Raw genomic sequence first — 12,567 nt, 5'->3', positions numbered from 1 at the left:
CCACTTAGGATAATTTAATTGTTGCATAAATATACACCAGGTTCATTACAAACTCAAAATCTCGGTGCCCTGTTGTACCATTTCTCCTCCAAAGTATGAACATGCTATTTAGTGAGTACTGCTCCTGAAGGTGTATCTTGGATTAGGAAAAACATTGTTCCCCGGGCTGAGCTACATCCAGAAGATTCCTTTCCAGGTGGGGAGGATTGTTGCAGTCCTAGGAAGTGGGAGAAGGTGGGAGAGGTTGGTGTCTGGGGAGTAGTTAAGCAAAGGGGACCTTGACTTAGAACTTTATGATGCGGTGAATTCAGTCTGCAGTGATGAGCTGACACACAACTTCAAAGGCTTCACAGTGATGAATGAGAATGAGCGCTACGACGCAGTGCAGCACTGCCGCTATGTGGATGAGGTGGTGAGGAATGCCCCCTGGACCCTGACACCTGAGTTTCTGGCAGAACACCGGGTAAGAAGCTGGGCACATGTCCCATTCCTTGTTCCAGAATCATCTCATTTCTGAAGGTTACTGGCGTTTGGACTAGTTCTCCACTAGCTCTCCTTCACCTTTACCTTCCATGTAGTTTCATATAGAGGAGATGACGGCGATATTACTGCTAATAGTCACCTCTGACATTTATATGGGGTTTAATGGTTTACAAGCACTTTTATATCCATTGTATTTCATTACCCCCCTCCCCTATAACCCTGTGGAGTAGTTATTATTCCCATTTTATGGATGAGAAACAAGTCCCAGAGAGACCAAGTAACCTGCTGTAGTCACATCATAGCAGGGCTAGGAATTGAACTCTTCAGTTATGTGATTCTCACCCTCCCCCCTGCCCGCCCCATTATATTTGTGTGGACCCTCATAGCATCCCAGTGTCTTTAGAATATACGTAGCCCCAGCCGTGCTTTCAAGAGGTTCACATTCCAGGAGATAAGACAGATAAACGTTGACCTTTCTTATATTGACTTAAATTTAGTTTGAGTGAGGGCTTTTGGTTTTGGGCTCGAAGTTGTGTGGGATCAAAAACCAGGAATGTTCCTCACTTTTACTAGCAAGCTAGTATTATTAAAACCCCTTACCTCTTTTTAATTCTCCTACCTTAAAACAACAGGTTTCCTACAAATGTTAGGTATTAAAGATGAGAAGGATTAATCATGCCAGGTTGGATGGCCTCAAGCTTAAGGAACCAGCAAGCATTTCATTCACTTCTCTATAGGAGTATAGAATGTTGCAGGTGAATTGTTCAATGAGGCAGGAAAGAATAAAGGTAGCCAAGGTGCTTTTAAAGCAATCTTTAAGACAGGCCTGAAGCTAGGTGTGTTAGTTAAACCTATTTAGGATTAGGACAGACTTACCGTTCTCTAAGGAGCCCTGATGGCACATCAGTTAAGTGCTTGGCTGCTAACTGAAAGGTTGGTGGTTTGAACCCACTCATTGGCCCTGCAGGAGAAAGACCTGGTGATCTGCTCCCGTAAAGATTACCGCCTAGGAAAGCCGATGGGGCGGTTCTACTCTGTCACATGGGGTCACTATGAAATCGACTCAGTGACAGCCAGCCGCAGCATTCTAGCTCTCTAACTTTTCTCTGCCAGCACTTAGTAGCCAGTAGTACCAAAAGGGGTGAGTAAGATGATTTTCAGGCAGGCCCCAGACAGAAGACTGAGGCTGAAGGAACTTCTAAGCTTTTCTCCTGGTTAGCAGTATATCCTCAAACAGGAGTGGTACATGCCCCCATTCTTATTTTTACTTTGGTGCCTATGGATCCCTGACAAGTCATTATGGAAAATTGAGACGTTAGCTCAGAGTCCCTGACACAGTCCCAACGAGCCTGCTGCACACTACAGTGACTTCTGGGAGTTGGGTGTGGTGGCATGAACAGTTATGTTAGGTCTCTTCAGGAAGGAGTAAGGGAGGTGTAGCATGTCTCTCAGAAAGGTGATTGTCCCCAGTGCCCTGTCACCTCTCCTCACCCTTGCAGGGCATACTTACAATAGCAAAATGAAAGATCATCAGACCTGAAGTTCTGTCGTGGCTTTGGATTTTACATTTCTTGGGAATTCAGATGTTATCTGTTGCAGTAAACCGGCTTTTGGTTGCCATTTTTAGTTTCCCACCCATCTTTGACTGAGAGAGAAACCAGTTGAACAAGGAAGTGACCTCTCTCATACTTCTAGAAACCCTCATTTGACCAATCCTTAGAGGCCCAGGAGGGTGGGGAGGTTTCCTGTCTTCTTTCCTGGTCCTGCCCACTAACTAACTAGCTCAGCAAATCCGCTCGCCCTCCTGACCAGAGCGCGGTGACTGGTATACAGTGGGAGCGTAGCACTTCGCTAGGCCAGGAGAAATAGCTGAAAAGAAAACAGGCTAACTTCACATTTATGATCCTGAAGTAACCAGGTTGAGTGATTTGTGAACGAGTTATGGAATTTAGGAGCAAAGTAAAGGGAGATACAGAGGAAGAAAAGTGTATTTGAGGCCTGACCTCTGCATATTGTGCTTTTTCTGGGCCTGGTAATATTCACTGGCTTGTTCTGAATGGTGGTTATCCTGGGTTTTAAATGATGTTTCCTCATTTTCAGATTGATTTTGTAGCGCATGATGACATCCCTTATTCTTCTGCTGGGAGCGATGATGTTTATAAACACATCAAGGAGGCAGGTGAGTCAGTCAGTGTGCAGCCTCACTTTATGGGGCCTCGTGAACAGCTACAGAAATTCTACCATATTACTACCTCACAGAGGAAAGTTGTGTACTGAGAAATTCAGCGTCCTCTTTCAGGTCACGCTCCAGGTAAGAGGTAAGGCTGAGCATAGCACTGACGTCTGTCAATTCCCAATTGTCTAAGAGCATCTACTTTGATATTTCTTTTCACTTCAAGAAACCTATTCCCAGTCCTTTTTTTTCTTTTTTTCCCTCTCTCTCTCAGTAATAGAGCCTTATAGCTTCTCCTTTCTTTTTCCCTAGCCTTTTATTCAGTCCTCCTTTCTTTTTCCCTAGCCTTTTATTCAATCCTCCTTTCTTTTTCCCTAGCCGTTTATTTGGTCCTCCTTTCTTTTTCCCTAGCATTTTATTCAGTCCTCCTTTCTTTTTCCCTAGCCTTTTATTCAGTCCTCCTTTCTTTTTCCCTAGCCTTTTATTCAGTCCTCCTTTCTTTTTCCCTAGCCTATTATTCAGCCCTCCTTTCTTTTTCCCTAGCGTTTTATTCAGTCCTCCTTTCTTTTTCCCTAGCGTTTTATTCAGTCCTCCTCTCTTTTTCCCTAGCCTTTTATTCAGTCCTCCTCTCTTTTTCCCTAGCCTTTTATTCAGTCCTCCTCTCTTTTTCCCTAGCCTTTTATTCAGTCCTCCTCTCTTTTTCCCTAGCCTTTTTTTCAGTCGTCCTCTCTTTTTCCCTAGCCTTTTTTCAGTCCTTCTCTCTTCTTCCCTAGCCTTTTATTCTGTCCTCCTCTCTTTTTCCCTAGCCTTTTATTCAGTCCTCCTTTCTTTTTCCCTAGCCTTTTATTCAGTCCTCCTCTCTTTTTCCCTAGGCTTTTATTCAATCCTCCTTTTTTTTCCCCTAGCCTTTTATTCAATCCTCCTCTCTTTTTCCCTAGCCTTTTATTCAGTCCTCCTCTCTTTTTCCCTAGCCTTTTATTCAGTCCTCCTCTCTTTTTCCCTAGCCTTTTATTCAGTCCTCCTCTCTTTTTCCCTAGCCTTTTATTCAGTCCTCCTCTCTTTTTCCCTAGCCTTTTATTCAGTCCTCCTCTCTATTTCCCTAGCCTTTTATTCAGTCCTCCTTTCTTTTTCCCTAGCCTTTTATTCAGTCCTCCTTTCTTTTTCCCTAGCCTTTTATTCAGTCCTCCTTTCTTTTTCCCTAGCCTTTTATTCAGTCCTCCTTTCTTTTTCCCCAGCCTTTTATTCAGTCCTCCTTCTTTATGTCAGTATCTGCAGACGTCACTTCTGCTTTTGAGGAAAGGAATGTTGTTTCCAGTTTCCATCTAGTCCTGCTGCCTAAGCTAAGCAGAGTTCACAGTGTTTGTCTGTCTGTGCATGTATTCTTGTGTTAGGCATGTTTGCTCCGACACAGAGGACAGAAGGTATCTCCACGTCAGACATCATCACCCGAATCGTGCGGGACTATGACGTGTACGCCAGACGGAATCTACAGAGGGGCTATACGGCTAAGGAGCTCAATGTCAGCTTTATCAACGTGAGTTCCAGCCGTCATCCCAGGTTTTCCTGGCCCTACAGGACCCCTCCACCTGGGTTGATTGGTTTTTTTCAGTCAGGTGTAATTATCACTCCTAAAAGCTCAGTAAATGCCCCCTTGCAGGTAACACTATGCTAAGCTCTTTATGAAGAGAATAAACCAGAGGCAGTTTCTGCCCTTATGGTGTAGTATCAACACATTGATATAAGGAAACACAGCCAATTAAATAAGAATGCTTAACTTCCCTAGGGCCACGTTAATATCAAATACATTTAAAAAAGTAGCTCTTAACCTTTTTTGATTGGCTGGTTTTTTGAAAATCTGATGAAAGCTATGTCTCTTCTCCCTGTATATATAGTTACACACAGCATTTTGCATGCAATTTCTCAGGGTACATGGACCTAAGTTTTAAATTTGATTTATGAAAGCTCGATACTACCTTTTAAAAACAAACCATAATGCATTTTGTATATAAAGTGTACCTCAGCAAAGTTGATTTAGAAGATAAACTGCTGACAAAATCTCCTATGTAAGCAGTTCATCGTGCACCCTCACCTGCTCCCAGCTCTGTGAATGATGCTATAAGAATAAGCAAAATAGTTTCATTTAAATATGATTTATCTACTCACATAAAACCCAGCTGCTGTTATCTATTTTTCCGTAAGACTCAGGTGTTTAAAAACCTTAAACTTATTCCTTTTCCCCTTTATGACCTGCAAATTGTGAAAATACTTCTTATTTGACTAAACATTTTCTTCCCAGAACGTTCATACCATATTTCCTTATCTTTAGGAACAGAGAGTATCATCTTCATTTTGCAAATGAGCAAGTGGACCTCCACATACCAAAAAAAAAAAAAAAGGCAACAAACCAACAAAATAAACCCCAACTCTTCTAAAACCATAGAATGCTGTTTGTTGTTGTTAGGTGCCGTCGAGTTGGCTCCAACTCATAGCGACCCTCTGCACAACAGAACGAAACACTGCCCGGTCCTGCGCCATCCTCACAATCGTTGTTATGCTTGAGCCCATTGTTGCAGTCACTGTGTCAGTCCACCTCCTTGAGGGTCTTCCTCTTTTCCTCTGACCCTGTACTCTGCCAACCATGGTGTCCTTCTCCAGGGACTGTTTCCTCCTGACAACATGTCCAAAGTATGTAAGACACAGTCTCACCATCCTTGCTTCTAAGGGGCATTCTGGTTGTACTTCTTCTAAGACAGATTTGTTCGTTCTTTTGGCAGTCCGTGGTATATTCAATATTCTTTGCCAACACCACAATTCAAAGGCATCAATTCCTCTTTGGTCTTCCTTATTCATTGTCCAGCTTTCACATGCATATGATATGACTGAAAATACCATGGCTTGGGTCAGGTGCACCTTAGTCTTCAAGGTGACATGTTTGCTCTTCAGCACTTTAAAGAGGTCCTTTGCAGCAGATTTACCCAATGCAGTGCATCTTTTGATTTCTTGACTGCTGCTTCCATGGCTGTTGATAAAGGTGGGGCGGGGGGGGGGGGGGGAATCTAGTGCAATAAATAAATAAATAAATAAATAAAATAAGTAATATGAAAGTCCAGTAATTCCATTTTCATCCTATTGTAGCTGGCTTCTTCTTGGCAATATCGTGCGGTGATCTCATTGCTACCTATACGTCTCCATCTAGAGTGGGGTTTGGGTCATGTTGGACAGGCTTATGTTCCAAGCTTCTGCTTTGTCTTAAGAAAACTGACTTCAATTGACTGCATGCCTGTATCAGGCCTACCCTGCATATTTAGTTTAGTCCTGGGCTCCCACAATATTAGTTGTATCACGCTTTTCTATAAGATGACCTCCAGAGCCTATCAGATCTGTTAGTATGCTAAAGAAGTGTAGATAGATTAAAGCAAGGTGAAATTTTAAAGACTGGACCAAGTGTCAGTAGAGCGCTTGAGCCATGTTTTTATTTCTTTCCTTTTTGGTAGGAAAGGTCAAGATGAGTATTATTTCTCAAACAGTTATTTCTTTGCCTAGGAGAAGAAATACCACTTGCAGGAGCGGGTTGACAAAGTAAAGAAGAAAGTGAAAGACGTGGAAGAAAAGTCAAAAGAATTTGTTCAGAAGGTGGAGGAAAAAAGCATTGACCTCATTCAGAAATGGGAAGAGAAATCCCGAGAATTCATTGGAAGTTTCCTGGAAATGTTCGGTCCAGAAGGAGCACTGGTATGTATGTTCTTCCCTGCCGGATAATTCAGGGCATTTCTGAGCTATGGAGAGAGTCATAGAGTTCTTGAACAGGAAAGGACATCGGCATCAGGAACTTATCTAACCTGTTCCTCATATCTGGGCAGAACCGTATTTCAGCTGTCCCCCTAAAGCTCTTTAAAATCTTTACAGAAAGAGGTTGCACACTCGCCTAAATCGTTTTTCCAGCTCTATATCAGCCTCCAAATCTGGTGACAAGATAAGCAAGTAGCCTTAGCCAGCCTGCTTATACCTTGTAGTTTTAGATAGGAGGAAAGGGAAGAATACAGAATAGTAGAAAGAAAGCTGCCTCCACTACAAACAACTGTATTTTCAAACCAAATAAAGGTGTATGCTATTCAGCAAGTGAGCCCTAGGTTAGATATCAAGAAGGATCTGCCTATGAAGGTCTTTGGATGCTAAAAACCTATTGCAGTCGAGTCGATTCTGTCTCATAGCAACCCTATAGGACAGAGTAGAACTGCCCCATAGGTTTTCCAAGGGTCGGCTGGTGCATTCAAACTGCTGACCTTTTGGCTAGCAGCTGAGTCCTTAACCACTGTGCCATCGGGGTTCCCTTTGAATACTAGATTATTCTGGGAGAGCATGGAATTTCCTTTTCAGAGAATTTACACTGGGATAGGTACCCTTTTGTCTGAGTCAATTCCTTTGTTTTTACCTGGAACCCTGACTACAGACTAAGTAGCTTTCTAATAATTCCTTTGATGTAGAAGTCCAGGATTTGGTGACTGGGTGGCAGGTGGGAACCCTTAAGTAAGTAGTCTAGCACAGCCCACTTTAGGGAGGAAAGTGCTTAGAACTATAGCCATGTCCCTCCTCTGGCTTATTGGGTCATTTTTGACATTGCAGGGGCACTCATGGTAAGTTAAGCCTCAGATCTTCCAGTGGTGGGTTAGTAGAATTCATGGCTTTCTTCTAACTCTTCCTTTTGGTCTCCTCAGAAACATATGCTGAAAGAGGGAAAAGGCCGGATGCTACAGGCCATCAGTCCAAAGCAGAGTCCCAGCAGCAGCCCTACCCGGGAACGGTCCCCCTCCCCCTCTTTCCGATGGCCCTTCTCTGGCAAGACTTCCCCACCTTCCTCCCCAGCAAACCTGTCCAGGCACAAGGCGACAGCCTATGATATCAGTGAGGATGAAGAGGACTGATTTTCCATCGCTTCTCCCCTCTTCTCCCTCTGTTTCATCACCTTCAGAAGCTCTCTGTTGAATTCCAAATTGTGATCCCAACACTAAACCCAAGAATAGCTACAGAGGAAAGAGTACTGGGGCAAGAGGACCTGGGATGGGGGAACCAACAGCCCAACCTCCAAGAGTCATCAGTCGTCCACACCAAGGAGGCCGACTGCACCTTAGAAGCCTATTCTGCACCCATCTACCCTCCCCAAGGACTTTGATTTACTATTTGTGTTCATGTGATCTTGACAGGGAAATTGTCATTTTTATCAATTTTTTAAAAAATTAGTCTTTCAAATGGAGTAAGTAGAACTAATATTTTGCCCCTGAGGAGGAGGCAGAAGAAGAAAGTGGTGTGATGCCCCAGAGGCCTTTCTTCCTGACACTGTAGTGTTTGCCTTCTGTTCTGAAGCAAACTGACTTGCCAAATCCTTCAAGCAATGAGCCATGCTGATGGGTGGTTTTGGGGGGGGAATATCATAATTTTGATTTCCTTAAAAACAAAAAGCCGAGTGATTGCAGTCAAAAATCCCCTAAACATATTGCTGGCACATGTGTCAGTGTGGCTGTGGGAAGAAGGAGACCTGAGCCTAACTTTCCTTACTCCCTGAGGAGTTTCTTATTGGACACAATGGGGTCCATGAAGACACTGATGGGGATGGTATGGCCACGTGGCATCAACTGTGGTTTTCCTGCTGTGTTCATTTTCTCAGAAAACTCTGCTACCCAGTTATCCGGGAGCCCTTATCTATCTTTCCGAGCACTTTTAGGTTACCGTTAATTGAGGAGGAGAGTGGGAGCATACTTAATCCTACAGAAAGTTTAGATTAATTTCCTACTGGGAGTAAGTTCCTGGCCTCACTACTCTCATTTCATTGCCGTTATCTAACCTTTTACAGAGGATACTCTGCAAATGTCTGCAGTTTGCCCATAGTCTGTTAATTCATCTTGCTCATAGCCATATTGAGAGAGGTTTGCGCAGAACAAAGAGGCACACCCAGAAGGAAACACTTCCTTTTCTAAAGCAACAGACTTATCTTGACCTCATCCCCTTTTAAGAACGTTCTTCATGGGAACCAGTGCTCCACGGAGAGTTTCTTTTCCTCTGAGAGAGCGCGGCAGCGGGCAGGGACTCCCTCCACAACCCCTCCAACAGGCCACAAAGTGTAGGCCCACATTACGGAAGTTGGTTCTCTCCCTCACATTTGCTCCCGTTTGCCTGGTCATTGTGGTTCCACTTGTCCTGTTAGGTTGCTCAAGGGGACTGGCCACTTGAATTTTGCAGCAAAGAATGGTGATGCTTATTTAACACTGTGCTGTTGAGCAGGAGTTCATTTTTAACCCTCCAGCATCGTATCTCCTCAGCTACCTGACCTCGCAGATCACCAACAGTCAGTACTCCCGGGGCTGGGCTCAGTAACCAGTAATCACATGGCTGGGCTCAGTAACCATCAGTACTGCCGTAGCTGGGCTCGGTAACCATCAGTACTCCCGGAGCTGGGCTCAATAACCATCAGTACTCCCGGAGCTGGGCTCGGCAACCATCAGTACTCCCGGAGCTGGGCTCGGTAACCATCAGTACTCCCGGAGCTGGGCTCGGTAACCAACAGTACTCCCGGAGCTGGGCTCGGTAACCATCAGTACTCCTGTAGCTGGGCTCGGTAACCATCAGTACTCCCGGAGCTGGGCTCGGTAACCATCAGTACTCCTGTAGCTGGGCTCGGTAACCATCAGTACTGCCGTAGCTGGGCTCGGTAACCATCAGTACTCCCGGAGCTGGGCTCAATAACCATCAGTACTGCCGTAGCTGGGCTCGGTAACCATCAGTACTGCCGTAGCTGGGCTCGGTAACCATCAGTACTCCCGGAGCCGGGCTCGGTAACCATCAGTACTGCCGTAGCTGGGCTCGGTAACCATCAGTACTCCGTAGCTGGGTTCAGGGGAAAATTCCTTATGTGCAGACCCCACCCCCCATCACTCATAAATACCCCTTGTGGGGGTGGAGTTCTAGTGTTTTCAGCTAAGAAAACCACCTTTTATCTTGCCCTTCTGCTAGGGCTGTGAGCATCCCATAGCCTCCTCCCTGAACACTTTCTGGTAAAACCTGCTCCTCTGCCTGGGGGTCATAGGCTAGAATCACCACCTGCCCACACAGCAGAGCTGCCTAGGTTCTTAAAGCTCAGATCACCCAGAGGGGCAGAGCACGGCAAAGTAAAGGAACAGAGTGGGGGAACCTCTTGTCCTGACGGTCTATGAAAACCACATTTCTAACTTTTCCCATGAAGCGCTCTTTTACGGTCAAACCTGGTTCACATGTGCTCTGACCTGGACTCCTGTCTTTGAAACAGTTCGTATTTTCCCATATTATCTGGCTTCACTGGGATTGCATATTTTAACTTTTCTGCTTTGGGCTTTCCTCTTTGGGAAGTCTGCCTATTTCCGTCTGTCTGCTTCTCCCTGGTGTAGAAAGGCAGTGAAGTCACTGCTGAAGCCCACCTGCTCTGCCCTCAAAGTGTACATGTTACCCAAGTGTTTGAAAAGGGAGATCCCCGTCATGTGCTTTTCCTCCCTGTAGTCACTCCTCTCAAGCCAGGTCTCTGCTCTGTCAGCAGGCTTCTTTGGGTGTGCCCTGCCCTTGGAGGATGACTCTAGGGCCACCTGTGCACATGCTCCCAGAAGACTGCCCTGCCCTCCTGGTGAGCCTCTGCTGCCCCCATCTCCTGACACTAAAATATTTTCAAATAATTTTCACTGAAAGCAAAAATTTTTATGGTGTGGCATGTTAGATTCCTTGGGAAAAATATGATCCTTGGTGCCGGACAAGGATGGATGGGTAGAGGAAGCTGTAGGAATAATGGCATTATTTGATCATATGTACCTAATTTAAATGAGGTTAGAGGTCTGCACACTACTGCCACGCCTGTGATCTATAAATCTGCAAATATTAATGCTTGAGGCTGTGGAACTGTTTCTCTGAGTCCCACACAAGAAAGCAGTCAGCTCGAGTGAGGCAAATACGGCAGCGATGGCCTTAAAAGTGGATAGGCCTCAGAGCCACAAGCTAAAAAGAGGCTAGAGACAAGCCCTGGAGCTGGTGGCGAGGAGGGGCCATTTCAGCAGTTTCTTCCTGGTGGGCTGGCCAGAAATTTTGGTCTTTTCATACAATAGACTCAGGAGTCCTGAAGAATAGAGGTCGAAACGTTAGGGGACTACAAGTGGATAGTTTGTACTGCTGCAGCTGTCTCTGATAGCTAGAGCCAAAGACCGTCATTTTTGGGAGGATTGGGTAAGAAGGTTGGGGATGAGAGGAAATTGGAAATCCTGAAGAGGAGAAAAAAATATAAGGTAGGTCGAAAAAACATTTTGGCCTTTTTGATCACTGATAACTTCTTGGGCAGCACTTGAGTTAAATTGTTCTGGAAATTCCCTGCACAGTGGTTCTTCACAGCGCTTTTGTTCTGTTTCTGGGTTATCTTAATCTGTGGGTGACTTTTTCTGGAGCTCATTGCCTTTTTAATCCTGTTCCAGGTCCTTTATCTAAAATCTGTCCAAATCAATTATATTTGGCTGCTTTCCTTTAATTCCCGAAAAGCCATAGCTTCGAAATTTTCTGTCAGCATGCACTCTCACCAGGAGATAAACCCATAGGTAGAAAGAACTTCCTTTAACAATTTTTGTAACTAAGGGTATTTTTTTTAAGCTCATCAATGTAAGTATTTTTAAAGGTTATATTTCTCAAAGTCATAACAATGATTGCTCTTGTTTTCTCTCATAGAATAGATGGTCATGGGATGAAGAGTAATCCCTTCCTTCTATTTTTCCAAATAAAGAAGTAGAACATGTTCTTGAGATTAAACTGTTAAATGTTAATTTTCTTAAAAAGTAAAAAGGAGGATTTTTTGTCTGCCAAAGTTTTATATTAGTACTCAGATTGGGGTAGAAAACAAAAGCACCGGATTTAAAATTAAGTGCTAAACTGGGATGACTGGGGTTGTGTTCCTTTGAAGTGGCTTTCCCCACCCTTCTTCTCTGGGAGGCGCTGACTGTTTTGAACAGAGACTTGATGTGTTGTTGGTTGAGGATTCGGAGAAGAGCGTCTGGGAAAGAAATGCCAGCCTTGGCACGACTGTTAGCCTCACCACCAGTGCCAGTCACGGGAAAGTTGTCCTTCATTAGTGTTCGGTAGATTGTCTTTCCTGTCTGAGTGTTACTAACTTAGCGTTATTTTGGCTTTTAAGGTGTCCTTGTGGTGCTGTGGTTAAAGTGCTCAGCTGCCAACCGACAGGTCGGCTGTTCGAACCCACCAGCTGCTCCACGGGAGAAAGATGTGGCGGTCTGCTTCTCTAAAGATTACAGTCTGGGAAATCCTATGGGGTGGTTCTGCCCTGTCCTGTAGGGTTGCTGCTCTGAGTCAGAATCAGCTCGATGTCAGTGGGTTTGGTTTGATTTTTTTTTTGTAATTTTCCTTTTACCATTTAGCCAAATAAATGATAACGTCCCATTTCCTGTGGTTTTTGACCTGGTATACCTGTGGACGATATATTCTGTGAATTTCGGGCTTTTACCTTTGTTCGTAATTCCTTTGCTTTTATATCCTAATTTCCCTCCTCAAAATCAGGCTCCATGACTGTATTACCAGGGAATCCTTTTGCAGCTTGGCACAGAGAACTCAAAAAGCCATTGCCTGGCAAAGGGAGCCTGATCCAGATCTCCCAGGCTTAATGTCACCTGTGCCCTCATGACACATTTGTAAAGAGCAAGAACACCTTTCACCTGTTCTCCAGAAGCCTGATGTCTCCGGGACTTTGGGCTGGTACTGTTTGCCTGACTGGGTTCTCCTGTCCTTATATCAGACACACCACCATACCCTCTTCCCCCTTTCGTTTGGTAAGGAAAGCTCATTGTGACCTAGCTTGAAGGGCTAATAGTTGCACCCACAGAGGTGATGTACCCAGTTAGAGA

General features: G+C 44.6%; 1 protein-coding gene across 1 annotated transcript in view; it reads left to right on the top strand.

Annotated features, from left to right (window-relative positions):
- The window catches only part of PCYT1A (phosphate cytidylyltransferase 1A, choline), a 59,278-nt gene extending 47,155 nt beyond the window's left edge, over positions 1-12,123 (top strand). The window contains exons 5-9 of the mRNA XM_049879463.1: positions 312-463; positions 2,584-2,662; positions 4,048-4,190; positions 6,200-6,388; positions 7,372-12,123. Of these exons, the coding sequence (XP_049735420.1) occupies positions 312-463; positions 2,584-2,662; positions 4,048-4,190; positions 6,200-6,388; positions 7,372-7,578 (770 nt within the window). The 3' untranslated portion in view covers positions 7,579-12,123. The remainder of the gene's footprint in view (positions 1-311; positions 464-2,583; positions 2,663-4,047; positions 4,191-6,199; positions 6,389-7,371) is intronic.
- The last annotated feature ends 444 nt before the right edge of the window (positions 12,124-12,567 follow it).

The sequence above is a fragment of the Elephas maximus genome, chromosome 1, assembly GCF_024166365.1.
Source record: "Elephas maximus indicus isolate mEleMax1 chromosome 1, mEleMax1 primary haplotype, whole genome shotgun sequence".
Classification (NCBI taxonomy): Eukaryota; Metazoa; Chordata; class Mammalia; order Proboscidea; family Elephantidae; genus Elephas; species Elephas maximus.
Note: the sequence above shows the minus strand (reverse complement) of the source record. Positions and strands in the feature narration are given on the sequence as shown.